The sequence below is a fragment of the Empidonax traillii genome, unplaced genomic scaffold (assembly GCF_003031625.1).
Source record: "Empidonax traillii isolate 1590-97213 ecotype Southwest subspecies unplaced genomic scaffold, ASM303162v1 scaffold50:size1795014, whole genome shotgun sequence".
NCBI lineage: Eukaryota > Metazoa > Chordata > Aves > Passeriformes > Tyrannidae > Empidonax > Empidonax traillii.
Genome location: NW_020955243.1, coordinates 1,665,909 through 1,693,799, shown reverse-complemented (window position 1 = coordinate 1,693,799; position 27,891 = coordinate 1,665,909). Strand labels below are relative to the sequence as shown.

General features: G+C 49.6%; 1 protein-coding gene across 3 annotated transcripts in view; it reads right to left on the bottom strand.

Annotated features, from left to right (window-relative positions):
- SSBP3 (single stranded DNA binding protein 3) overlaps positions 1-27,891 on the bottom strand; it is a 55,590-nt gene that overhangs the window by 8,051 nt on the left and 19,648 nt on the right. Inside the window, exons 5-7 of one of the 3 annotated variants that reach the window (XM_027879090.1) lie at positions 10,113-10,202; positions 2,181-2,261; positions 1,324-1,383 (exon numbers count right to left, since the gene is read on the bottom strand). In XM_027879090.1, coding sequence (XP_027734891.1) covers positions 1,324-1,383; positions 2,181-2,261; positions 10,113-10,202 — 231 coding nt within the window. The remainder of the gene's footprint in view (positions 1-1,323; positions 1,384-2,180; positions 2,262-10,112; positions 10,203-27,891) is intronic. The other 2 variants (XM_027879091.1, XM_027879092.1) reach the window with 2 other exon arrangements.

The window sequence follows — 27,891 nt, the reverse complement described above, 5'->3', positions numbered from 1 at the left end:
CTTGGTTGCACCGAGGCAGAATCTGCCCAATCTCAAGTGTTTTTGCAGCCTGGAAGCTGGCAGCAGGAGGAAGATAAACTAGAGAGGTTGTAGAGGTGGATATTTACACTTCTGCTGCCTGACCTTCCTGCCTGCCTATTTATTCCTCTTGTCCCTCAGGATGTGACCGCAACCTCGCCGAGCTCTGCGTAGGTGCAAACATGTGTTTTATATGTGGTGTTTGGGGGTAAAAAAAATGAAATCCTTCTAATTAACCTCACCCACTCCCGGATGCTTGATCCTTCTGTGGGAGCATCCTCCCCAAACTAGTCTCCTGCCTCTCCTGCCTGCCCAGCTCACTGTGCTCACCTCCAGCAGAGTTTGGGATGAGCTCTAGACCACAGCAGGATGAGGTCCTGTTAAAACTGACCCATGACGAGGTGCAGTCAATTAATACCTCACTAGAACGGCCACCAGTGCCCTGAGAGGGAGGCTCAGCCCCCACTGCGTTTTTCTCAGCCACATCTCAAGCTGTCTTACCATCATTTAGCAAGTTCCAGCTATTCAAGTCTCAAATCCAGCAAGCACAATAACAGAGCAAGCTGCTACATCCTATTTCCTGACTATACTGCTCTTTCTGCTAATTAGACCAATACAAAAATAGCACTGATAGCCAAAAAATAAGCTCCCAATTTTTGCACAGTCACCTTTGCTGCTCAAGGGAATTGCAGGTTTCTTTGAATTTCCCTTTAGTGACAGATAACCTCTGGCTTGGTCATTACCCTATGGATCTGCACGGCATCACTGGGAAGGACATGAATTCCTCAACGAAAGCCATGAACACACCCAGGCAGGGCGTGGGGTGGAAGCCTTCATCCGTAAGGCCAGAAACAAACTGCCCTTGTTTAAGCTGGGATAAGAGGATAAACCCAGCCCAAAAAATTCAGCATTGACCTGCCCCGCTTGACCCCGCCGCTGATCTAAGCGCTCGGTCAGCCCAGCAGCAGGATTATCTCCATCACTTTAATTTTCTGCGATTGCAGGGAAAATCCAGCCGGGCAGCGAGCACATGGCATGGCACAACCCTGCTGGAAACATCACAGATAGAAAGCAGCACATTCCCCACCGTTGTTTCCACCCTGGATATGCCTGAACCTCAAAACAGAATTAAAATATAGTAGTTAAGTGACACTAGATGGTGCAGCACCGAGGAAACAGAGAATGCCCGAGGGAGGCGATGCTTGCCACCCGAAGCCAAGGAGCATCTCCAGAACACCTGGCTGCTGTCTCCCTCCCCACACAACAGCAATCCCTAGGAGATGCGGAATCCCGGGAGCGCAGTACCTGGTTGCCCATCCTGATGGGGGGCCGGGGACCTCCGGCGTAGCGCGGTGACATGAACGGCTGCGGGGACACAAAAGGGGGTCAGGGCTGAGCTGTGGGGAGGCAGCACGCTCCCCACGCACGCTGGTTAGCCTGCACACACTGTTTTTGGTATTTTTGATTTTTTTTTTTTTTTCTGGAGACATCCTTTTTAAAAAAGTTACGTTTCAAAAGGGAAAAAAAAAAAAAGAAAGGTGTCTGGAGTCCGTTTTCTTAAACGTTTTCTCTGTAGATTTATTGTTCGAGAGCGTTTGACATCGGCAATACTAGGTGAGGCTGTTAAAATTAGTGCATGGGAAACCTTGAGTGTTAGACACTGTTCAAGTTTAAATATATAGAGATATATTAAAAAAAGTGGCAAATAAGCACATACAGACACGCACACACAAAAAACCCCGGTGCTAAGTACTGGGAAAAAAAAAAAAGAAGAAAGGCTTAACGTTACTTTTTGTACAACTGCTGCTACTAACAGAAGATTAAAAACCCACATCAAGTTAAATTTCTCAGGCTACCTTGGGAAGGTAAAAGAGTCTCATACCCACGATTGTCCATTGACAACAGCATATCAAAAAAAAAAAAAAAAAAAAAAAAAAAAAAAAAAAAAAAAAAAAAAAAAAAAAAAAAAAAAAAAAAAAAAAAAAAAAAAAAAAAAAAAAAAAAGGGAAAAAAACCAACATTTTGCTTCAGAGCTGGGGTGCCCGGGGGAATGCTCCCTGGGGAGCGGGTACCGCTGCCCAGCATGCTTAGAGAGGGGAAAAAAAGAAGTAAATCGAGCGCACGTCCCGGTTCACAGCCCTACCCATCACTAGTGTCTTTACCTGACTGTGGGGTCCCATCATGCTGTTAGGATTGTGGGGTGGAGGCTGTGCGTGTGGCGAGGGCTGTGACCCAGGCGGTCCCTGTGAGGTCAGACAGTAGAAGGAGGTTATAGATTAGCACATGAAAGCGCAGAAAGAGCTAAAAAAAGGATTCACAGGTGGACCTGTTTAGTTGGGGAGTCAGTTCTCCCGGTTTTAAATGATTTTTTTTTCCTTTTTTTTCCCTCTTTTTAATTGAGTTTCTATTCATTTGCAGCTGAACAATGAATAATGAGATATGCAAAAAAATATATATATATATATTCAAAATCAGAACATCTGTCAAAATACAGCAGCCACATTGAGGGTAAATGGTCCAGTGGTTCAACCAAGTCTGCAATGACAAACACACAGGGAAACACTTTGCAGGGGCGTGCAACGAGTTAAAAAAAATACGCAGGAGGGGACCAGAGAGGTTGGGGGAAATACAAAAAACACCCCCAAACAAAAAAAAAAAAAAAATTTTTTTCCTCTCTCATCCCAAAGGTTGGAAACGCCTCTGGGTTTATGTTTTGACCGTGGTTCACTGGAGGTGCTGGAGCGAGCGCAGAGGACAAGGAGCACGTCCCAGCTCACGCTTTGGGCAGCGTTTGGCCGGCACAACCGGGGCTGCACTGCCACACTGAAGGGATGCAACATCCTTCCTCGAGGTGGATTCCCTAAGGATGCGAGTAAAATGGCTTGCGAGCAAAGAAAGGATGTCTAGGGGAAAAAAGGAGAGATTAGTTGGTGCAGGTTTAAGGCTGCAGTGCAGCAGCCGCTGACATTTTGGGCTTGAACACCCACTTTAATGTTTTTTTAAATTTCCCTTAAAAGCACAAAATGAAAATTTGCTTGGAAAAACCGTGAGCTCAGTGCAAGAATATATCGGTGCGTGTTAATGTAAGGAGAGAAAAAAAAATAGTATTTTTTTTGAGTCAAAGGAGGTGTAATTGGTAGAGAAAGCAAAGGAGCTCTGTCAGTAGGTGATGGGAAGCGACGGCAGGCTCCAGGACTGGCGCCGGAGCAGATGTTCTCTACCTGCCTCGTTACTAATTTCAACAAGTGTTCGCCTTCTAGCTGCTGCCAGCAATGGCATGGTTTGTTACCATGAGCAATTTTCTTAATTAACAGACATTAATTAGCCATTTAGCAATTTTGCAAGCATTTGTTTAGCAGCTTTCCTAAACATGAATACCACTGTGATAATGGTACTGATTAGAGGGTCCCCTAATTAACAGTACAGGGAAGGAAAATTGAAATCACATAAATTAAAAAGGGAGGGGAAGTTAATGAAGGCAGGACATATTTGCACCTGCAAATCTTTTGTACAGCGGAAACTTGAGTGCAATGTAAATAAAGTAAGAGGGTGGGTTTTTTCTTCTTTTTTTTTTTTTTTTTTTCTCATTAATTTTTTATTTGAACGGTTCGGCAGCGAGATGGAGCCAAGCGGATTTAAACCAACAGCCTCCTGCCAACCTCTCTGCTCCAGAGTCTGAAATCCCACCACTTACACCACCATTTATTCTCCAGGAGCCAAACAGAACCAGCCCCTGCCCTTGGTGTCTGGCCAACCTCATCTGGATGAGGCCACAGCACCTCAGGACAACCCTCTTGCTGCCTTCTCCATCCTCATCCCGTAGAGAGAAGACAAACCTCTGTGGTCTAACTGTAGCATCAACCTCCTTTAGCAGAATTCCTCTCCAGGCATGAAAAGTTGACTTATTTTTGCTTCTGAAGCTTCTAAATGCAAAGTGCAGCAGGGGCAGCAGCCACCTCCCACCACCTGTAGGTGGAGGACAACATCCCCCAGTGAGCTCTGGCCACCCCCAAAGCCCTTCCTACACGCCTCAGTTGCAGGATTTGGGGTAGGAAGATCAGAAGGTGAATGAGCGATGAAAACACATAGAAGTTAAAAACCCAGGTTGGCAGAGACCAGTCAATCCTTGAGCCACATCAGTGCAAGAGTCAACGCCACAATGCCTGCCTTTGCAGCAAGGAGGGGGTTGTTGCTGTCCAGGTACTGACTGCACAGGCACCCACACCCCATCCTCAAGTTATTAAACCCTTGATGTGCTCCCTCTCGTATCTCCCAGCGTGTGAGGGTATGGGGTGAACAGGTATCACATGTGTGGGACACAGGGCCACCAATGCACACCCTGACCGGGCCCAGAGGTGGTGCTTTGGGTCAGCATTTTGAGCTTCAGCACAAACAGTATCTGGTTATTGGAGAAAAAGCATCTATGAGACATGGCAGCATTTCCACCAGAGAAAAATTCCCCCGTGGCAATTGGATCCGGAAAGAATCAGTTGTTTGTGCTGTTGAATGCATCCTCTGGAGCGTGGTCCTGCCCCAATGCCAAAGCTGCTCCCTGGGATGCTCCAGGCTCAGTGCCGCAGCATCCTCACCCTTGCATTATCCCATGGGGTACCATTCCCAGTGGAGACTTCCGGATAAGGTGGCTGCAGAAACTCAGATTGTGCAAACATTTTGGCATGCAGGGAGGAGCTGAAAGCAGCTTTTTTCCTTTTTCCTTCTTTTCTCACTTTTTCCAAACAGCAACAAGCAGCAGCATCCCAAGTGCTCGTTCTGGGCTGCAACTGCCGCGGCCCCCTCGGCATGGTTGCTCTCCTCTGTCAGAAATGCAGACCCTCTGGATGGTGTTATCTCCATAAACACTTGCAGACAGTTTCAGGGCTGGGACCCGTGCTTGGCCGGGAATGCCTGCTGGATTGGTTACTCTTTCGCACGGGATTGCCTCGCTGCAGAGGAAGCAGCAGATGATCCCGATGGATCATGGCAGTTGAGACAAGTGTTTTGCAGAGACGACATGTGGGCTCCGACCAACAGAACAACCCCTTTTTCTTAAAAAATATGTATTTAGCAGTTATTAACTACTGCTGCTAAAAGAGGAGGCTGAACTCACGCTGTCCTGCTTCCTCCACATCCCAGATGCCCCTGAGTTGCATCCCTACAGCATAGCTCCATCTGACATGTCATGCTGGATGAGCAGGACCTGCTCTGCATTTACCTCACTCTCATCTCTAGACCAGCACTCTTCCCAACCAGAGAAATCCCATCATCTCTCAAGTTTTCCCTTTTTTTAATCTCCGAACTGGACAACTTGCACTAGGGGCTATTCTTCACCTTCCTGTAGCTGCTTCACAAAAACCCCAACAATCAACCCAAAACAGCTAAAATGGCATTAGAGGAAACTGTTTCCAACAGCTGTTGGTGCCTCAACCTCCCCTTCGCTTCAATTTTTTCTCCCCTCTATACTCTAGGGACTTCAGAATCCCAACCTGGCCCTTTAGACGGCTGAAGTTCACTGCTGCAGCTGCTTCCTACAGGGAGTTTCCAGGCGATCAGATTATTTCCACTCTGTCTTTCATGAGCTCAACTCCTCAAACTTCTTGTAAAATATTAAAGATGGAAAATGGCACGAGCGATCATAGCTCTGCGTGTGTCAATTTATGTTTCCAGCGTAATTCACCACAAATGGATCATGTTTTATGGGCTACATACTTTCAGCTAATGGGGGAGTTTTGCTATTTAAAAACATTTTCAAGCACCTCTGGGGGTGGCAGAACAAGGCAGGATGGTACGAGAAGGCACAGCATCACTGCCATGAGACACTGATGGTTTCGAGTTAGCAATAGGGAGGCAACTTATGTTTAAAATACCTGCCCCTGCCTGCTGGTTTTGACGTTAGAAAATACTAAAATAAATTAGATGGATATTAATTAAAGCCATGCCTGGGTTTATTGGAGAGGAGTTTTATTTCTACTGAAGGAGAGAGATGTTTTGCAAGTTGTCAAGAAAAAAATAAGATATCTCTGAAGGAGCCTTTAGGAGAGATGCTCCAGGTGCCTCCAAAGAGGAAGACCATAGTCACCTTCCAGCACGTGGTGCTGGGTGAGGACCTTCCTGAGAGAGGGTAAGGCAAGGCAAGCCAAGGCGAGGCAAAGCAAGGCAAGGTAAGGCAAGGCAAATCAAGGCAAGGCAAGGCAAGGCAAGGCAAGGCAAGACGAGGCAAAGCAAGGCAAGGCAAGGCAAAGCAAGGCAAGGCGGGCCAAGTTCCCCCGCAGACAGCGAAAGGCAGCCGTGGGCAGGAGCTCTGCCTCGCCTGCAGCTGGGGCTCCCAACTGCAGAAGCCTGGTTTTAAGGAATATGTTTAACACAAGCTCTTCAGGAAACAAACCCGTGTCAGCCGGAGCCAAGAACAGTCACCTCCATCTGGCTGGAGCACCCGAGAGAAAGTTGACTGCAAATCCCACCATATGCTCCAGACGTTCGGTACAAAAGCCTCGGGCATCCTACTAAACTTCCAGAAAAAAAACTTTCTCTGATGCTTGCTTTTCCTTTCCTTCAGCTTGTAAGCCACCTTCCTTCAAACCCTGCCTGGTGTAGGCTGATACCGAGTTCTGCCCCAGGATTTTGGGATGGGCAGCCTGGTTTTGTGGCTCTCATGCTGTCTTGCTGGAGCTGGCTGACCATCACCAGCAGCATCCATGGAGGAGTGGCAAATCCCACTGAGGGTGGGACAGGACGGCTGGGCAGGGAGAAAATGGTGGCACATCCAAGGAGGGAGCAGGGCAACACGGACCTCTTCCTATTGTCCCTGGCTTCACCATCCTCACCTCCATGGGCAACCTCACCCGGAGAGACATGCTCCAGGACGCAGGGAGGAGAGGCAGGGAGCGGATGTGGGGGGGAACCCCCTCGGGCTCTCGAGCCCCCCGTCCTCCCCAGCTCCCGATGTCTGTCTGCATTAGGGGGCAGTGTGGGAACACGGAGCAGCCGGTGCTTTGTTTTGGTGCATCTCGGCGCCGAGCCGCTGATGCATAGCTAACGCAGCCACCGACATTGATTTATGGTCAACTTTCCATTTCATCAGCGCGCGGGGTACGGGGCGGCGCGGGGACTGCGCTGGGGAGAGCAGCCATGGCTGGGGGGGGGGTGGGGGGTGCGGCTGACTGGGCCCCCTCCATTTATTCAGTGTTATAAAGGTGTGGCATTAACAGATTTCAATTTTTAATTTTTCTTCCTACATTTCCCTGGCACCCCCCTGCCCCTCCTTCAAGGGATCTGCACCCCGGCATCAATCCAGCTCTCAAAACAAAAGCAGGAACACCTCTGATGACCTTTAGGAGGATGAGCAGAGGGTTTGTTTGCTCATCTCAACGGGACAAAGAGAGAGACTGAAATAAAAGCATCTACCCACGCTGGCCATCAACCCAGCCACCTTTTGTCCTGAGTGCAGCCTGATGCCATGCTGCTGGCTGGCACTACAAAATGCCCCAGCAACCCAAGAGTGCCATGGGCCTCTCCTCTCCATTGTTTTAGGAAGGTTTTGGGAGACTCTGGAGGCTGCACTTCTCTTGGTCCCTGGCCTGAAGGTCACTGCTGAGCCCCAGCATGGAGAAGGGACTCTCACTGCAAGACAGTGGCTGTGGATGGGCACTGCAGCCTGGAGTTCTCCTTCCTTCTCCCCTTCCTTGCTTCTCCTCCAAGCTCACTCCCATGGGTTTTTGGGTTGTTAGGTCCCAGGGACAGTACATATAATTTTTTGTCTTTGCCAAAGACCTCCAAATGTGCAGGGCTGGGGGGTTCATGCATTCCCAGGGTGGTTAGTGCAGGATTTCTGCAACCTGAGCTTTGATGGTGATTCCCTCCTCAGCTCCCCATGTCACATTCCACCATGCCAGGACAGGGTCAGGCCATCCAAACCCCCTCAAAAACTATCTGCCCATGCCTGCTACTCTCAGGGATATCCCTTGCAGGTCCCTGGTGCAGAAGATCCTAAAAGCCCCTGAGCGCACTCCAGCAGTCTCCTGGCAGGAGGACAGCACTGGCCCAGGTGGTACCACCAGGAACCTCGCTCACTCCCAGAGTTGGCACACCAATGGCTGGGGAGAAGTCCTTTGCATCTTCTTTGACCTTTTTGTTTTTGCCCTCTGAATTTCAGCACTTAAATCTCCAGATAGGAAACTACCCCTGAGTTGCAACCTGCTTGCCATGGAGCCTCCAGCCCATGTCTGCAAGCGCTGCTCTCCAGCATCTCCTGAAGCTGCAATGAGCTCCAGCACCCGCAATAAATCAGACTTTCATGGAGGCGATGTTCAGACTGTGTTAAAAGGTGGGATTTTTCTTTTCCCTTCCATCCCCAGGGCTGGGAGGAGAAACCAGATGTTGGAGGGCTTTCAGAAAAGGCAGGCTCTTGAGATATCACATGTGAGCCATATGCACTAGCACCCGTCCTCTCTTCCCTCCGGCAGTGCTGGGGATGGGCAGCATCCCCCACACGACACCTGTACCCGTGTTATTACATTTCCTGGGTTTTCAGGATCCACCCCTGCTTTTGAGTCTCACTTCCCAGTGGCTCCTGGGCCAGCTGCATGGGAGGCAGGGAGCTAGGACAGGTTGTTTGCTTCTGAATCAGACCCTCAGTACAAAAGTGCTACGGGAGGGCAGAAAGAAAAGTGGGGGGACAGCTTGGAGGCTGTCAACGGGAAGAGTCAAGACGGGAGCATGAGCAGCAAGTCTGGAGAGATGTGACTCCTCTTCCTCACCTTTCCCTCTCCGGGAAAGCCAACCGGTACTGCTGATGCCTTGCCCTAACTTCATGCCAGTTTTGCAGCCCTCGCATCTCAGTGTGAAGCATAAGCCCCAAAGGACAGTCAGCTTCACTGCGGGGCGAGATCAGGACGTTTGGAGACACATTTGTTGGAAGCAGCAGCTTGGCACTCGGATTGCTGGCAGCAGCTATGACCTGCGAGATACCATCTCCGCTGTTGGCTTCACCCCGCGCCGCCGAGCGCTGCTACAAGATTCGCCTGTTTTAGGGTTCCCGATCAATATCGGATATTCTTACTTTGTCAGAAGCATGTTCAGGAAATAGGATCTCTCTCTCTCTCTCTCTCTCTCAGACAAAAAAAAAAAAAGACAGGGCCCTCCTTCCCCCTTCCCACACGAGTGCAATTGCCGATATTGGGCTCAGATATCACCACAATAAATCACAAGCCCCTTATCAAGCCTGCCTGTCTACTGCCTGAGAAGTTCTCCCATATACAAATCACAAGTCCACATTATAAAAACCCCAGCTTGCCAAAACAAATATTCCTTTCAACTGTTATCCCATTTTTTACACAACAAGTGTTTCATCCTTAAGAAGGAAGATTTTAAAGCACCATAAGCTTGTGTCGCTGCAAACCAGTGCAGCTCACACAGTGCAAAGAGACCCCAGAGAAAACCTCCAAGGTTCAAGTTTTGAAAACTCCTTTTCTGTGTGTTTGTTGATATCCTTTCAGTCAGCGTCACTCCAAACATATGTTACCCCCTCCTCCGTCAGAGCTCGGCATGGGATAAGGAGGGATCGAGGGGACTTTGGGGACTTTGCTGGGTATTTGCTTACAAGGTGACTCCACGGCATTCGGGGATTTGGCTGGAGCCTGCTCCCGCTTGCAGCCGCAGCCAGGGTTTGTTAATGCTTTCAGTGATTGCATTTGGAAAAAATCAAGTGGTTAACCAGAGGAGGGGGAAAAAGCTTCAGGAATCAAAATCCAGAATGTTTTCAATTACGCACGTCTGTTAGGACTGAAGAACAAATACAATCCCAACCCAAACACAAACCAAGCAGCTTTGGAAAAAAAGCTCTGAAGTATTTACTGGTTGTAAATACACAGTAACCTCTTCAAGCAGAAAGAAATTTGCATTAAGGCCACAAAAGATAGAAAGCAAACTGGAAGGACAGCAGGAACACAAGTTATTCCTAGACAGGTCAGCTATGCAGGCATGCTGCTTCCCCAGCATCCCCTTGGAAAAAAAACACAGGCATGACAGCGCTGACACCCAGAGCGTAAGCAAACACGTGCGCAGTGTGGAGCCGAGCACCGGGAGAAGCGGCAGCCTACCTGGAAGAAACCGGGCGGGATGGGGCCCCCGGGCATCCCATCGTTCGGGGGAATGTTTCCAAGCACAGGACTTGGGGCGGCAGCTGCGCTCTGTGGGGAACAAAACCAGGACAAACATGGTCAGAGTTGTGGCAAAAACACTTTTAAAAAAAAACCCTCTCCTGCCACATCGTGGGTCAATCCGTCTGGTCCCTCTGGAGCCCTGAGCATCGCTCCACGCTCCCTGAGCATCCTTCCCCTGTGGAGGAACCAGCTGAGGATGCTCACAGCTGGAGGGGCACCGGTTTTTGAGATTCACCCATGGAGGAGACGGCCACACAAAACCTGGGGACAATTCTGGGGTTTGTTTATTCATTTACCCAAGCACTGAATCTTGTTAATTCACCAAGAAACCTCATCCAACATGTCACTTTGGCCAGAAGCTATTCTAAGGCTTTTTAAATGTTTCTTTTACACCACACCACCCCTCCCCCGCTTGCTGATTCAGTCCTGTCCTCCAAAAATGATGTTTCCCTGACCTCACCAACATGCCAAGGTTTTATTATGCATTTCCGAATTCATCACACTCAACCTGTGAGGTCACATTCCCCCTCGTGCCTCCCCAGGATGAGCCACCAGAGTGGCTCCAGCCCCAAAAAGGAGGGACAAGGGCAGACATGGGTTACCCAGACACCCTGTTTGCTCCTACTCAGCATCCCTCTTTATATTTATCTCCCTGTGGCTCTGGGAAAGCACCAACGTGATGGGAGGCTCCTACCCAGAAGGAAAATATAAGAAAAAAGATCCTTCCCTAAAAGCCACTGCTGGTGACACATCCCTGCAGGGTTAGGAGCAGTGCCTGCGCACTCCAGTCTGCCCATCACCAAGTGACTCCCCTGTTCCCAGGTCAGCTACAAAGGTGCCTCAGTGACATTAACTGGGTTTGCATCACTGAACTCCTCCCTCCATGAATTTTTACGATGGACGTACCCACCTAAAACCATGGTGGAAAAATTTTCCACTGAGGAAATCCCATGAACAGCTGGGGCACAGCCTGCTCAGGTTTGGCTTTACCCAACAAACCCTGGGTCCTGACAGCAGCTGAGCCAGTCCCAGCTTCTGACCACATCCGATGCAGTGACAACCACAAGATGAGAGCAGAGGGGAGAAGCCAGGCTGTCAGGACTTGGGCAGCCCAGAAAATAAAGGATTATTACTAAGTACTAAGGATTGCCAAGGCAGGTTGGTTGGGAATCTCAGCATTCCAGACCAGAAAGCCTTGCAGAGGCAGGAGAGCATCAGACTAACCACTGCCTTGAGCCTTCCTGGGGCATCCCTTGTGCCCCCTCCATCACGCTCTCCAGTAGGATGAGGGATGAAGGCCAGGACCACACTGGATAAGCTGTTGCTTTTCCCACCCCAGCATCTGAGAGCTGTAAGTGGAAGGTGATTCCCCAATAAGAGCTCCCCTTCGTGAAATAACCGAGTCCCCCTGTGGCTACGGGGCCCTGCACCCCAAGGAACAGCCCACACCACACTCTCGCCGTGCCCCTGAACAAGGCATCTCGAGCAGCCTTCCTCCCATCAGCAGCAAAGGCCAGATCTGAGTGTTTTTACAGTTAATAAAAAAAAGTCCTGGCAGGAAAAATAAGCCTGCCCGTTCCAGGCTCTTTTTATACATCAGACGGCAGCAAAAATAGATGGGAGAGGGAGTGAACCCACTTCTCCCCCTCCCTCCATCCCCCCAAGTGGGTCAGCTATAAAAGTAAAACCAAATCTTAATCCAAGGCCATGAACATATTGCAGTTTCTCTGCAAAGCAGATGACGGTTCTTAATGCAAAAATATATAAGACCGAGCCCCAAACTGCAGCGAGCCCATTTGGAATTTCCTTTATTAAACCCTCTATCACGCAAAACACTTCTCTCCCAAGGCGGCGAGCGCTGCAATAAAGCTGCCAAGGTGATATTTTATGGTTTCAAGAGATTTCCAGCACACCATAATCCTTTGCTGGGGGAATCTCCCAAAGCAAAATGGATCCCAAAGTGGTGGGGAGCGAGGAGGGACATGGATTTGGGGATCCAGGGGGAAAGGACGCTGCCCTCCTCCTCCCCTCTGCAACAGGGAGCAGAGGGAGGAGGGCAGAGCAGCCAAAGAAAATCTTGAAGCAAATGCCCATTTTTCCACAAAACCGCAGAGTATTTTTCCGCGTTAAACACCCTGAAACCTCACCTATGCCTTTGCAGCGTAAACGGGGATTTAAAGTTCCTCGCACATGTGGCGCTTGGCAGAACTCGGTAATTAAAAACCCGCAAGTGCCCTGAGCATATTGTAGGATGGGAGCCAAATTGGTCAGCCCTTGATGAATGATTTACAAGGCTGCGAAGTGACATTTTATTTCTTTTTTTTTTATTCCCCTCCCCATCACCGCTGCTAAGGTAAACACGGAGGCACCTTTAGCCCTGTGAAGCGATGGGAGCAGAGCCGTGGCTGGAGCAGTGCTATAAAACCTTTGGGGTGTGCCAGAAAGAAAAAAGGGAAAAAAGACAGTAGGAACAAACTTCCCAAACCCTAAGGGTAAGCACCGGAACCCCAGGGCTTTCCAGCACCCATTTCCAGGACTTTTTTAGCCACACAACTCCTTCTGCATGGTTTATTTTCACCATTTTGGCTCAGAACCTCTTACTAGGGACTCTTGGTTGCAGTTTGCCTTCCAAGCCTGTTTCCTCAGGTGAATATCTAAAACCCACTAGATCCCTGTAGAGCAGGTACAGACAAGGTGGAAATGCCATGAAAGCCAGCAGAAGACAGGCATGGAACTGCTGTGCCACAGCATCCAAGCTGGTGCTGAACCTAAAGCACATCCAGTCACATGTCCCCATTTGCATGAGATGCCCCAAATTTCCTTCTACCAAAATACATGAAAACCACAGCCAGAAATGAGCCAGGACAGCTCTGGCACTGTTGGCATGCCAGTTCGTTTGCCTTTTATTAGATGGGAAATCTTTTCCATGTTAGACATAAATATATATGCATTCCCAGGGCATGCATGTATAGCTATATACACAAACATACATATGGGGTTTTCTTTTCTTCTGCCACATACGTTGGTATTTTTCCTCGTTTTTTGGTGGAAGCCAGCGGAACGATGACAATCTGTATCACCGCGTTTCGCTTCCAAACCAAAGCTCTCAGTTAACACACCGGCTCGGTACGCCAGCAGATGCCGTGTAAGCCTTTAAATCGCACACTAATTGCACTAATTGAGCTAACAGTCTCTGTTTCGTCTCCCTACCCTGAGTCAACCAGCGTCTTCTGGTACTGCTGTAGAGATCCAAGCTGTTGACTGTAGTGTTATTTTGTCAGCCATTAAACGATTCATCAGAGTCATTAATTGATTTATTACTGCTGCCTGCGAGTATAGCTTTGCAAATAAAGAAGGATGGAGGTCAGGAGGCAATGGAAATCGGACAAAACAGCACAGCCAGGAGCTGGGCACTTGAATTATCGATAGGAGCCTGCTCACGCAAGACCGCTGGCATCAGGTTATGGGGGAAAAAAAAGGGGAAAAAAGGAGATGTGCTGTTTGGCTGTGCTGCAAAGCTGGGCAGGTTCTTCAGCTACAATATATGCAGGATGCCAAAGGGCTATTAAAACCATCTTGTTTTCTTAACCTAATCCTAAAGGAGAAACCAGGTTATCCTGCTGTATTAACTGTGTTGAAGAGCAGCAGGGAAGAGGCACCAGCTACACAGAGCAGCTCCCTGGCCCTTGGTGCATCCCTGCCAGCATTTTGGTGTCACCCAAATTTGTTTTCCCAGGCCGGCTGAGCTGGGAACATAACTCACCTCCGCTGTCCCACAGCCCTGGGAGGAGCTGTGGGCTGGTGCTTTTATTTATTTACTTTCTTTAATGCAGGGTTTAGGTCTTTGCTAGGCGTGAGGGTTTGCTGCGAGCAGGGTGCGGCGAGCCGTTTCCTGCCCCCCGCCCTGCAGCACGCTCGGCCCAAGAGGAGCTGGGAGGCACTGCCGAGGCCCCGAGAGGGTTGTGGGGGCTGAATTTAGAAACCAGAGCAGGTGGGTTGAAATCGCTGTCAGTGCCAGAACGTTGCTGCTCCCAGCCCCAGGGTACCCACGTAATAAAAGGCAGCATTCAACAAGAGAGGGCTTGGGAAGCTGAGGACCTTTCCAGATATGCTGTCCACACAGCAGCTGCCCTTGGGATGCTGCAAGGGATTCTTCCTCATCATCCCCATTGCTGGACCTTGAAGAGCACTGTGAAGGTGGGCTCAAGCACTGCACCCCTCCTGGAAGGCTCCCAGTGTCACAGTGAGACAATGACCTGTGAGGTGGAAGGGCACCAGCTGAGCCTCAGCTCGCCACCCACCCAAACCTGCCACGCTTCACCAGCACAAGCAATAGTTTCTATTAACCATCTGTAAAAACCAGTTTATCGCTGGCAGTAGTTCCTCTGCCATTAAACACAAGTCGGTGTCCCCACACACACTCCAGGCGAGCAACTCCAGTTCACATGAGCAGCTGTGCAGCTCAACCCAGCATCCCAAGGTTGGCTTTCACCAAACATTTATTTTTAATAAAAATAACCTCCCAACAGCGGTACAAAGAGCTGGCAGGCAGTGGCGTGGATCCTCCTTTTGTGAGAAGCACCACCAGCACTGGCTACTCAGCCAGCCCCAGTCTCCATTATCCCGGCAGCAAGATGGGGAAAGCAAAAATATCTTCATGGTATAAACCTAAAAACGAGCTAAGGATGGCTGGAGTTTTTTGGCCTCCAGCTGTTTTCCCTAGCTCTCCTCTCCAAAAGAGTGGACTGGAGGATTTTGGCTGCATCTCACACCACGCAGCCACTGCGGGAGCTGCACAAGACTTGAGGGCAGCTGCCTCTGGTAGGAGCACACGGGGATGCTCAGCACATGCCGGTGATCTGGTATCTATCTGTCTCCTTTGATTTTATTTTTTTGCCTAGAGCACAGGCTTTGGAGCCTAGAGAAGAAATCAGCGTGTGGGTCAGGACTTAAACAGGCTGCGTAAACAGGTAATACGGAATTTAATTGGACTCCAGTTAAGCCTTTTCATCTCGTTAAAGCTGCCTTCATCTTATATAGCCAGGTTTTAAATTTAATAATAGAACCCTCCCACACCTCACAGTAACCCGATTAACGCCAGGGAGGACGACACGCCGACCGCTTCCTCGGGACCGAGCCCTCAGATCCTCTCCCACATCAGTCCCCTCTGCAGGTCGGTGCCAGCATCTGTGTTGCATCAACATGCATCAGATAAATATAACAGCAGCCCACTGCAGATTCTGTGAGTGTGATCACCAGCCCACGTGCCAGCAGCGGGCACCTACTGGGCACCCACTTCAAAACCACAGTGCCTGCAGAGCCTCTTGGGTAGGCTCAGGGTGTTTTTGGGGCATGCTGTGCTCCCCACATGGGGTACATCAGAGTCCGTCCTGCTTCTTCCAGTGGAAGCCACTTGGCTGGATGCTCCAGGAGACAAAACAAAACAGTTTTGGTTTATTTTAGGGTAAGAGAAGGTAAAAGGAGACTGGGATGAAGCTCTGTGTATTGGCAAGATATATTAAAAAAAAAAAAGATTAAATGGGCTCGTAGCAGTATCACCACACCACTCAAACGCCATCTCTGCGCTCCTGTGGGACAACATGCTGTGCATACAAGTTCAGCTTAATTATACTTCTACGACAGCACAAGCTTTTTGTGCTTATTTTAAATACATCACCTGCGAGCTGACCGGCACACAAAGCTCCAGCGTACACCCTGGCCAGGAACAGCCACGCTCGGCCACTTTTCCCCCTTTTTTATGCAGAAAGAAACAACCCCCAGCCCCACATTCTCCTTGAGCTTTAAAAAAAAAACAAAAACAAAAACAAATCACATTAAAAAAAGGCACAACAGTTGAATAGTGTTTCAAGCTAATACGGGGTTTTTTGCTGGATTTTTTTTTTTCTCCCCCTCCTTGTAAAGGATAATCTGAGACAGCAGCTCCGGCCACGAAACAATAGGATTTTAATCTTTTAAGTCGGCGTCCCCCTTATCCCCGGGAAGGAAACCCCTTCAGTCATTTACAAGTTTGTAAATAAGGCTCTTGGTAGCATCTCGCGGACATCTGCTCCGCCAGCCCGCCAGCGTTCCTGCTAACATTTACAAACATCCTTCCACAAACACCCAGCGCGCTCTGCTGAGCTGGCTTTCTCTAAATATATCCCAAGGAAATAACTTGGCAGGGCTGCAAAAATTTCACAGCGACCGAATTAAAGGGGGGGCGGAGAGCGGGGGGATAAGGACGGGAGGTGTAAAACAGACTAAATGCAATTAGGCTCCGTTTTGCACGCACGTGTGTACTGAAAGGTTTACAAAGGGAGACTTGTGGGAAGTTAAGCTGGGTTTGCTGGAAGTGCTTCCCCCGACTTAGGAAGGGCTTTGCAGAGGAGAGCACTCCAGCACTTCCCGCAGCGTAGCTGGGTGTATGGATGCACCCATCCCTGGTATTTAGAGATGTTTTGCCACGGGCAGCCTGGAGTCCTCCCTGTCCCCAGCATGGCGCAAAGGTGAAACTGAGGGTCCTGGCTTTCCCACTGTCAGCAACTTCCCCAGCACAAGACCCATGTCCAGCCTACACCTTAAAACCCTCCCCACTGCCAAACAGCTTAAATGGGTCCTGTACAATTAGCAGCCTGGAAAATGCTGTAAATACACAGGTATTAATTACTATCAATTCCCCTCTAATAATTCCAGCAACAGACAGGCCAGGCTCTTTTCCAGCAATCAATACCATCCATTTCAGGGTCTACATGCCAAAAAAGTTATATAAAATAATTATATAAAATTTTCATTAGATAATGCAATTGCTTAGGACTATTAATCTACTGCTCATCTATCAGTGCAGGATGCTCGGCTCTGCTGAGGGCCACCCAGCCACCGCTGCAGTGCATCTCCTCGCACTGACAACCTGGATTTCCTCCTGCACTGGACACTTGGTTGGTTCCACCTGCTCCTGATGTACCTACACAAACTTTATACAAAGCTTACAGATTAACTGCAGATTTTTAAAAAGTATTACTGTTTTTAAAACCCATATGAAAATGGCCCCAGTACACAAAGGTGCCAGGAGAAGTTCGTTGGAGTTTTCTGCAAAGTTGTGATGGTTAAATTACGCGGGACTTTACTCCCGGTGATTTCCCTTGCTCCACGCTGCTGCCGTTGAGGTGCAACTATGTGGGGTTGTATGACTCTGTCACCAGCCTTTGAAAAGATCAGATTAAGAAAAAATACTGCCTCCTTCTCAAAGAAGCAGTAATAATTTGGTGATGAGGTGCAAAGGGAGGTTGCTGGCATTGGCAGCCGGACTTCTGCTTCCCAGCACCTGCACAAATCACCACTACTCTGCCTTCTGCCTTCTTCCAGATTGAAACTGCCAAGCGAATTTTGGAAGGGGTTGTAAGAAAAGCTAGATATAAATTGGCAATCTAATTTTAAAAGGAAAAAAAATAAGAATAACAAGCCGTGACTTTAGAAAAGCACCACATCATGTGCATTTGAAGAAAACTAGTTCTAACTTGTCCAAAGGATTTACTGACAACTAACGAGGATATTGCCAATCCCATTGGCTAAACACCCCAAAGGCATACAGTGTCCAGCAGAGATTTCCCCATTAAAGATGGGCACAGGGTTACAAATATATTTTTAAATTTTTGCCACCTCGTGTTTCAGCCTGTTGATCTCATTGGTTGCTCTTTGCAATCAAAAGTAACACAAAATAAGCTGCGAGTCTGCATGGGGAGTCAGTGATGCCTGATACCTAACCCTCATCTGGATCCAGGGAATGAGATGAGATCCCGTTTCCCAGCACCTGCCTTTGCAGTGCAGCAGGAAAAACTGTGACAACCCTGGAAAAACATCCATTTCCATTGTTTGGGCAGTGGGATGTTGTGGGATGAAGCACTGACACTCTAGCACAGCATCCAGAACTTCCCACCCCCAACCCAGGCAGAGAAGACCAGGCCCCAGATTTACGCCACGGGAAAACATCACGGTTTTCTCCGTCCTCTCCCGCCGCGGGGAAAGAGAGAATTAATGCAAATACTCCCATTCTTGTCATGCACTTGAATGCCAAAATATCCCATTTGCTTAAGCCTATTTTACTGCGAGCAGCTGCCCTGGTATTATTCCCCGACACCAAAGGCAAAGGGCAAAAGAAGTTGGTCTGGAGCAGGTGAACACCATCTGCCCGTCCCTGACAAGATGCTGATGGCCACCATCTTCATGTAATAATACAAAGCCCGTCTGAACGCCTGCGAAAGGTTACGGTGGTGCTTTTTAAGCGCTTTTTAAGCACCGCCGTAACCTTTCGCAGGCGTTCAAACGGGTTTTGTGTACCTACGGAGGCGGCCAAGCATCCAGCCCCGCTCGCAGCAGCCCCTGATGGATTTGCCTGCTGATCTGTGAAGAGTGAAGTTTTTTCCACAACAAGCCTTTAAAAAACAAAATTAAAAAAAAAAGATAATAAAAAAATCCCCTTCTCTTACAAAGCAGTAGGTTAATAAAAAAGAGATCTTCATTTCTAACAGAAGTGGTTCTGTTGATATTTGATGACGCTTTGTAGCACCTTCTCTGCACATCACCTTCCATGAAAATATGCTGTTGGAGGGTTGGAAAAGTCTTAAATCAAGGAGGAGGTGGCAGGTGATTTAACTAAGGGCTGTGAGTTGCTGTGCAGGTACAAAGTCCAGCACACCCTATAAACCCTGGAGAGGTGGATGGGTAGGAAGGTGGTGGACTTTGCACAGGAGCAGCCAGCACTGCTGTGGCCAGATCCAGGGCAGCCTGTCAGACCCCTAAATTAACTGGGATGGATGGACTTACTGCAAATTTTGTGGGCCGTTGTATTTGGCAGCAATGACAGTGATGGGCTTTTGTCCTCCCCATCACCCCAACAGTACCCTTCCTACAGGACTCATCCTAAAGGACCCATCCTCCTGGGAACATTGCCCCGACTAACCCACCATGTTTCTGCATCCTTGACTCATCCCAAGAAGCCAGCATGGACGTAGAAGTCCTCCATGAAACTACAGCTGTGCTCCAAGAGCCAACCCAGTCCTCAATAAGCCATTACTGGGACAGCAACACCATGGCACCACGACTAAAGCTGCTGGCAAACCCCAGTACCAAGAAGATTGGGTTTTGTGACTGAGTGATGATGTAGAAAAGCCATCATGCCTCAGCATGACTCCTATGATTTCCAGGGCAATGCTTCAAAAATGGTGAAAATATTCTGCCCTCCATGCAGCCCTTTCCATTGACATCCCGCCCAGGAAAGGAGCCACAAAGCGTCCTGCATCCTGGCATCCGTGCAGCGTTCTGCTGTGGAGCTGTGGAGCATCCTGCACTGCTGCATCAGTAGTGCTAACCCTCCCTAAGCACTGGATGACCACCAATGAGGTCACAACACATGTGACCTTTCGAGTGCCATATTTCAAGTTCACCCGTGGGGAGCGGGACTGTCCAAGCAGCGTGGACTGAGCACCACTGATACTCTTTCCAGGCAAACAGAAAGCTTGAGCAAACAGCTTTTGTTTGAAATGCATCAAGCTCAAGGGAAGGTGCAACATGTGGGTGTGAGGTGGTGGCAGGAGGAAAATCCCAGCTTTCCTCATCACCTGCCAGCACAGGATCCCAGCCCAGGCTGCGGCCATCGCTTTACCCTGGCAGCACAAGAGCGAGATGTGACTCCAGGGGCACAGACAAAACCAAAGCAGCGCTAATCATCCCCAGAAATCATCCATGTGCATCTGCCAAGGGTCAGAGATGAGGATTTTTGGGGAGGGGGGATTGCAGCAACTTTCCCCTCCTCTCCACTCATCTAATCCTCCAGGCTAATCCCTTCCAGCCATATGGAGCCCTCACATCCCAAATCTGCTCCCAGGCTGCCCCCTCCCACCCTATATGCCCCTGGGAGCAATGCTCTGGACCTTAAAAGTGGTGTATGGGTGGGGAAAGGGTGAAATCCCCCTGCTCCAGACTCCAGAGAGATCCTCTGACCACTGCATATGCACAGTTTCTAATGAAAATTCACATTAAAATACCCTAAACCTATGCAAGCACAGCCCCATGTTTGTTGTTCCCCTCCTCTTTTTAACAGTACAGTTTATTGCAGTTATTTGTGGGTGCTGACCCCCAAAAATACTGTTTTCCAGGTCTGATAATTTCTTGAGGCATTTGAGAATTAATAGAGCAGCTAGAGCAAAGAACAGGAGGAGTAAATCTGACGTAAGCCAGCGTGTAATTCAGCGCTGTTCCCAAGAACTAGTGGTTTTCTCCACAGTCAAAAAAAGCCAAGGGCTAAGCTAGCTTGGAGGGGGCGCAGATCTTCCCTGGTAGGCTGGGATTTCTTGGGAGGGGGAGGGTGAATGGGAAGAGTTTAATTTCCAGTGCATTTTAACCATTTCAGCGTATCCTAGAGGAGAAGAGGCGCACATCCGTGGGATGAGAGGGAATTCACCACACCACCTTGTCTCATGTCCTGCTTTCTCTTGTCTGCCCTTACCCAGGGCTTGGAAACACCACTCCAAAGTGGCCCCTTATTTTATTTACCTAATGTCAGTTCTCTGCATTGCTTTGGCATTGCTGGCAGCAGCAGTGCAGGCACAGCTGAGCTGCAGGACTTCCCTGTGGAAAAGTCCCTCTGGGGTTGCACAACTGACAAGCTGCACAATGGGCTAAGGGAGGACTTGTGGTAAAAATATGGGTTTTAAAATAGTCACTGTTTTTTGCACAGAGCAGTTTGGGGATGCAACTCCAAGCCTTGTTACCCTTAAAGCTTACAAAACATTAATTATTTCTCTTCTAAGAGCACCTCTCCCTGTCAAAACACGGTGGTTAATACAAACCCCCCATTTATGAACTGGATGCTTTCTGAAGCTGGCTCTGGAAAAACCCTATAAAACCAGCATGCAAACCCCCTACCCCCTGACCCAGCAATAAACTGGTACATGAGGCAGGAAAACTTAAAAGTCTGGAGAGCAAGGAAAAAAAAAATAAAAAGAGTCCCAGGCTTTCAGACAGTAGAGAGGGGGAGGGAGTGCAGTGAGAGCGCTGAGCATCACTGCAAGGTCTTGTTTAGACTGGCAGCGCTGGGAAAAACCTGGTTACAGAGCCAGTAAGTGGAGTTCAAGGGATGGACCAGGACAATGAGCGGAGGGAACATGGGCATGGTGGTCCTGGCCATGGATTGGTGATGGAAACTTCCTGATGGGCTTTTTCTTTTTGTGTTTTCACACTCACCACTGAACAGTTCCTTCACTCCCCAAGTCAGAACTGCTCTTGCAGCACCTGGATGCAAAGCCCAGGCACATGCCAGCAGGTCAACACCGGTGGCACGGCCCCCACAGCACCCTCCTCTCCATGAGCACCAGGTTGTGGTCACATCCCTGATGTGGACCATCCCTGGTCCCCAAAGCTGAGCATCTCACCCCACAACCTCCTGGCTCTGAAGGCCCTGGGAGCACAACACCCCCAAACCTCACAGGGAGCGGCAGGCAGATCCTGAGCTCCCCAAAAGGCAGAGGATGGCCCATGGCACTCCAGTTAGTTTTTCTGTGTCTTGGTACAGGTTGGAGAAAAGACCCTCCCACTGCTCACCCATCCTCAAGCACCCTGCAGATTCCTGAGTACCGGTGAAGCTCTGGAGGTCTTTTAGCATTTCCCCCTCCCCTTGTCCTGGTGGGACAGAGAACCAATTGCAGTAGCGCCCAGCACCCATCAGAATTTTGGTGGGGAATGGCCTCTCCTGGGAAAACTCTTTCCAGCTGCAGCATGGAAATGACATGAGGGACGAGGGGCCTTTGTGCAGGCAGCACCCTGCTAAGCCGCACAAAGCTGGGAGCAGGGGGGTTCAAAGGCTCCTGGTGCAGGGAAGGGGCCCCTCCATCTTCCCCCCTCCACGGGCACCGGCTTTTGTATCGCCTTGGCCGGATTCGTTAACTCCCCTCTCGGAGCTGGCTGGGGCCTCCTCTGCCTGCAATCCCTGCGGATTTTACCTCCGGGCAAGAGCAAGGGGGGGAGGAAAGGGGGGGCAGCCCAGTGCCTTAAAAGAGCCTGGTAAAAACAACAGACTGCAGTTGGGGGATAGAGACACGATGGCTTTAAAAAAGCACACTGCCGAGGAGAGTTTGATAGCTCTGCCAAAAGGAAAGAAGTGTCTTCCCACTTGCAAACAAGAGTTAATTATAGAAAAAAAGGCCCAGGAAAGTGTTAAAACCATCTGTGCCACGAGGAAGAGGCTGGGGCTGGGCGGGCGAAGGCAGCAGTGCTGACAGCTGCTGTGTACAGGCAGCCTGGACCGCTCCCCCTGCACTCCCCCAGCACCGCACCGTGCCCTGCTATCCTCCTGCCCTGCCATCCTTGCTGTGACATCCTCCCACCCTGCCATCCTTGTCATGCCATCCTCCTGCCCTGCTGTTCTTGCCTGTGCCATCCTTGCCGTACCATCCTCCCACTCTGCCATCCTTGATGTGCCACCCTTGCCCTGCCACCCTTGTCATGCCAACCCTGCCGCACCAGCCTTGCTGTGCCATCCTCCTGAGCCAGCGGTGTTAGCAAGCCACAGGTCCTACCTGCCCTAGCATGTACTGTAGGTCCCCAGCGGGATCTCCCCAGCAGCCTCCCTCCTGTATGAATGCACAGGGGAGGAACTCCAGGTTCATCAGAGAAAGCCACCACCAAAACCCCCAGGCTCTTTTAAGCCCCAAAAGTGGCCTGGGTGGCACAGAAGGGACATCCCCAGGATTCACAATTGCAAGTTTGCCAGGAGACCCATCCCAGGTATGTCCCACTGAAGTATCACACCAGTATATCCCAAGAGAAATCTCTAAGCACCCGTTTTTACCCCAAACCCTAGTAGCGAAACAAGGCCCAAGCAATGATGCCAAGTGCCCTGCGTTGCCTCCACCATCTCATCAGGGCTGAGGATGGACGTGCCTCCTGCCGTGGGAAGGACAGGATCCACAGGAGGCCAGAGACCCGCCCGCAGGGCTGCACACACCGCCTGACCCCGCAGCCGGATCCCAACCGCTTCACAAATATTTACCTAGCTGGTTTTTAAACAAACCCCAAATGCCAGAGAGTTTAAAGTCCATGTCCTAAACAGCTCCTGTCTTGCTCTTGCCTGCCCTCAGGTCTCCAGTCGCCTGCCCAGGGAGCCTCCAGGCTCCTACATCCTGCCCTCAGGTTTAAGGAAACTGCAGGCAGCAGTAGACAGGCTCCTGCCTGGTCAGGCAGTCAGGCCAGAGGCAACACTTCTGCCTCTGATTTTATTAGGGACATTCAGGCTGGATGATGCCTGAACACGCAACCAGTGCACTGCAAAGAAGCCCTCATGCTGATGAGCTTGCATATAGATTCATCGCAGAAAATAATTAGCCATAATTAAGGGCTTCTGGTTTATGGCTCCAACAATTGTTTAAACAGCAGAGCCCTGTTCAAATTAAGTTCAGGACTCACCAATAAATATTTCTTTACCGTGCTATGGTTTAGTTTCAAACTCCTGCTTGGAACAGCCAGCCTGGGCTACTTAGATTGGGGCCAGAGCCACTTCTCCTGCGAGAAGGCAGAGCAGCTGCGGAGTTGGACCTGGCACCAATATCGCTCTATTTTGAAGCAAAAACCTATTGTGGGTAAGAGAAGAAAACAAGGAATGATAGGATAAAAACTGATGGGAGCTGGAGAATATGAGAGTGGATAAAGAGCAAGAAGGTGCCACCAATGGGCAGATGGCTCTGAGACATGACATGGCACCAATGCTCATGGCATGGTTGGATCAGCTGGCATTTCATCTCACCAAGTCTGAGTTTGAGGCAGTCTGAGGTTCTTCCATGCAGCATCTACCCACCGGGCCAGCCCCCGCCCCACCTGCGGCGCTCCCTCCCTATGGACAACATATGGCACGTCTCACCTCATTAGAGACATAACTAGCAGAAATAATAAGCAAGTCTTAACACAAAATATAAACTAATGCGCTAGAACAAGCTCTTCGGCACCGAGGCTTTCTGGTGTCTCACACCAAACCCTGTTCCAACATCCAGCTGTGGTCCTGCAGGCTGCCTGTCCTCCACAAAACCAGCCTGGGGATTTATCAGCTGGGCAAAGCAGAGTTAAATGTGGAGATCAATATTCATATCAAGGCAGCTTCTGAGAGGTTTCAGTTGGTTAAGTAGCCTTGAGATTTTGGCTGGGGAAGGCAGTGCTGCTGACGTGGCCACAGGTGACTCGGGGGTCATCTATACAATTGTGATCTCCGGAGGAAGTTGCTGACGAGAGGGAATTATAGAATCATTTATGTTGGAAGAGACCTTTAAGAACATCGAGTCCAACCGCCCCCCCAGCACCATCAAGCCTACCACTAAACCACGTTTTTAAGGGCCACATCTACATGACTTTTAAATCCTTCCAGGGATGGTGACTTCATCACTGCCCTGGGAAGCCTGTTCCAATGCTTGACAATCCTTTACGAGAAATTTTTCCTAATATCCAAGCTAAAACTTCCCTGATGCAACTTGAGGCCATTTCCTCTCATCCTGCTTGTTGTTCCAGCAGCCCCAGGCTGCAGGAGTCACTCATGGGTGGAAACCTGCAAGCAGCTCCACAATACGTACACTGAAAGTTTACTTTTTTTCCACTTTTTAGTGAATACCAGCCCTCTGTTAGCACTGACAAAGAGGTGTGCCACTGTCTACCACAAGGCACCATGCTGTGATGCAGTCCCATCATGCTGGGATGCAGTCCCAGCACCCTGGGATTCAGTCCCACCACACCGGACAAGGTAAAGGACAAGAAAAGAGGATTCCACACAATGGCTTGTGTAGGAGTTCTGTCCCCAGCATGGTTGGGACATCATGTGAGGATACTGGCCCTCAGCCCGGATAGCTTCTCCTCTCCAAGGCAGGTCCCAAAGCCACCCCAGGGCCACTGAGGAAAGGCCAGATGTCGCTGCAAATCAGTAAAAGTCTTTCCACTGTTTTCTTTGAGGAAAATGGATGATTTCCCTTGTGTCTGCTTCCTCTAGCAGAAAAAAACTCAGAAGTCGAGGTAGCAAAACCCCAATGCTGCTCTGTCACCCAAAAGGGCATCTTCACACACATTTGGTGCCTCCCTAGAGGAACAAGCTGGGAGCACACCACTGGCTCCTGCCAACTGCAGGGTTTTTCCAAGAATGATCTAGGAGCACCGTGGGAAGCACGCAGGGAAAACAGCCATATCATAAACCAACTCGACTTCATGACCTGAACGTTTTAAGACGTAGCAGGAGTCTTTGTACTGTGGCCGTAACTGCAATATATCAGTTAGCCATCGCTTCCACCAAGATCTAGCGCTCTATATCTCGCAGCAAACGCTGACTTAAAGACCCATATCAAATACATTATGATACCACTGTTTCCCGTTACCCATGCTGATGATTCAATTAATTTAAAAACAGCAGTGAAATTTCATTTCACCATTAACCCCGCAATCCCCGGCAAATGTCAGCTGGGAAGGCAGCAGCCACCTGCCCAAGTTTGGATGGACCAGAGGGGTGGAAGAGTGCAAAGGGGTCAAAGATGAGGAAATACAGATGTGAGAGGAGAAATGGGGCAAGCCTTTTGAAAGGGTAGAAAGTGTAGGAAAGTTTGCAGGAGAGAAGGGACAGGGAGTGGATAAGGGGTTGCAGAGCAGTGCCTGCAAAGGGTTTTAATTGAAACAGCCTCTTGCAGAAAAGGTTCACTCTCCTCCTTCCATCAGACACTGCTTGAATTCACAGGGTCCTGCACAACTCCAAAGGCAAACATGATGCAGAGCACAAAACACATTGGCAGACACCCTCCAAAAGGGTAACTGCTGGAGCCTGCCCAGGTCTTGCCTCGGATCCATCAGTAGGGCCAAGGGTTAACAAGAACCATCAAATGGAGCGCAAGCTGTTCTTTCACAGGGGTAAAAGGTTGCACTTTTAGAGATCTGCAGTGATGGTTTGCACGTAGGCTGAGGCCTCAGGTCAAGTGGGGTTCACCCATGGCTCCATCAGGCAGCCCAGTTCACCATGGAGGAACAGCACAGAAGGGACACAGCCACCCGACGAGCTTTCTTCCCCGACACGTGGCCGGAGAAGAATAGTTAGCCCAAGCAGAGCTCTCCCATCTGTTTCTGTTTTCCACTCTTCAGTCCCGGGCTCCGCTAAAGCCCCTGAAGTCACCGGGCATCTGTTCTCCTCCACCCATCGCAATCTGCCAGGCACCGCCGCTCTGACAGCCATCCATCACGCCGTAATACGCTGACCACGAGACCCAGTGGGACATCATTTTCAAGTCAAATGCAGCAGTTAGCATAAAATAAAGCATTGCCCTGGTTTGTTGTTTCTTTTTCTTTCCTGACGATCCCACAGCTGCAGCTAGGGACTCGGTATGCAACAAAAGTGAGGGGGGAAAAAAGGCACAGGAAAATGGCAATTCTACTCTTCTGAGTCATAACAATTATGACGTTGTGATAAGAAACGTTTTCTATGAATTTTTAAGTACCAGTAATCCTGTTTTGCAATTGTCCCCTGGGAACAAGGCGACAGATTGAAAGGGGCTGACAGTTATTTCCATCCTGACAAACGCGGCTCCGACGCGCCGTCTCCTCCCTCCAAACTTCCCGGCCCGGCATTCAGCCCACCACTCCAGCTTGCTTGGTGGAAGCAAAGCGAAGCTGACTTGGCCATTGGTGTGACTGAGGACATCCCCAATAACCCTGTGAAACCACCCCACTGGCTCCAAACCCCAAGCATATACTTATTTGTGCACCCATGAAGTATAGCTGCCCTCGAACAGCACATGAGGAAGAAACACATCCCATGAAGTCCCTTTTCCTTGCAGACACAGCCATGCCCTCGAGAAACCTTCATCAGCTGTGAGCTATGAGGTGAGTCAAGCATCTTGGTCCCCCTCTGGTCCTGCCATAGCAAATGCCCTTGCAGAGGGTCCAGGGAAGATGGGGATCAACAGGGAAAAGCATTACTTGACGGTTCACTATTTGAGATTTCAAAGTTTCCAGCACCACTCTAAAATCCTGCAGATTTATCTCACTGATACAGAAGAGAAGGAGGCAGGCAAACACACCTTTTTGTTCAAGTCTTTCAGACTGGGAACAAAACCAGTTCCTTTTACCTCTTTTGTAAAATGAGCACCGTCATCAGAATCAGTGCCGAGGAGCGAATTTGTTTTGCAGAGGATCAAATAAATAATGGATGACGAAGGAAAGCTGCCACGGTGTGACTGTTCGGGAGATGCTCTGCTCTAGGCAGCCTTTCCCGATAGGCTCCTTCTTACAGCTCCTCATGCTGTCTCCAGCTCCAGTCCTAGCGATGCTCCACAAACCTGGGTACCAAGGGGTGCACTGGCCAAAGCAACCACCTCCAGGACGTCAGTGCCTTAGGGATGTTGACTTTGGCAGCCCATACATATGATGGGGATGTGTTTTAATTCCTGGCAGGCAAGGAGAGAGATGTAGGATGCGCTCCTGCAAACACAGGGTCCTGGAGCTCTAACAGCCCGGCACAGAGCAGCATCCCCAGAGGGAAGGCCTGCTTGTTGCCTTCTAGCACTGGACACTCTCAGCCACTAGCCTTTCAATAATCTATCCCAAACATTTCAATAATCTGTTCTTTTAAAAAAGGAAGTACTACCTTTCTGCTTCCCTGCAAGCAGTCACCTATGCCTCTGCCACCTCTGCCCTGGGATGGCTCTGTGCCACC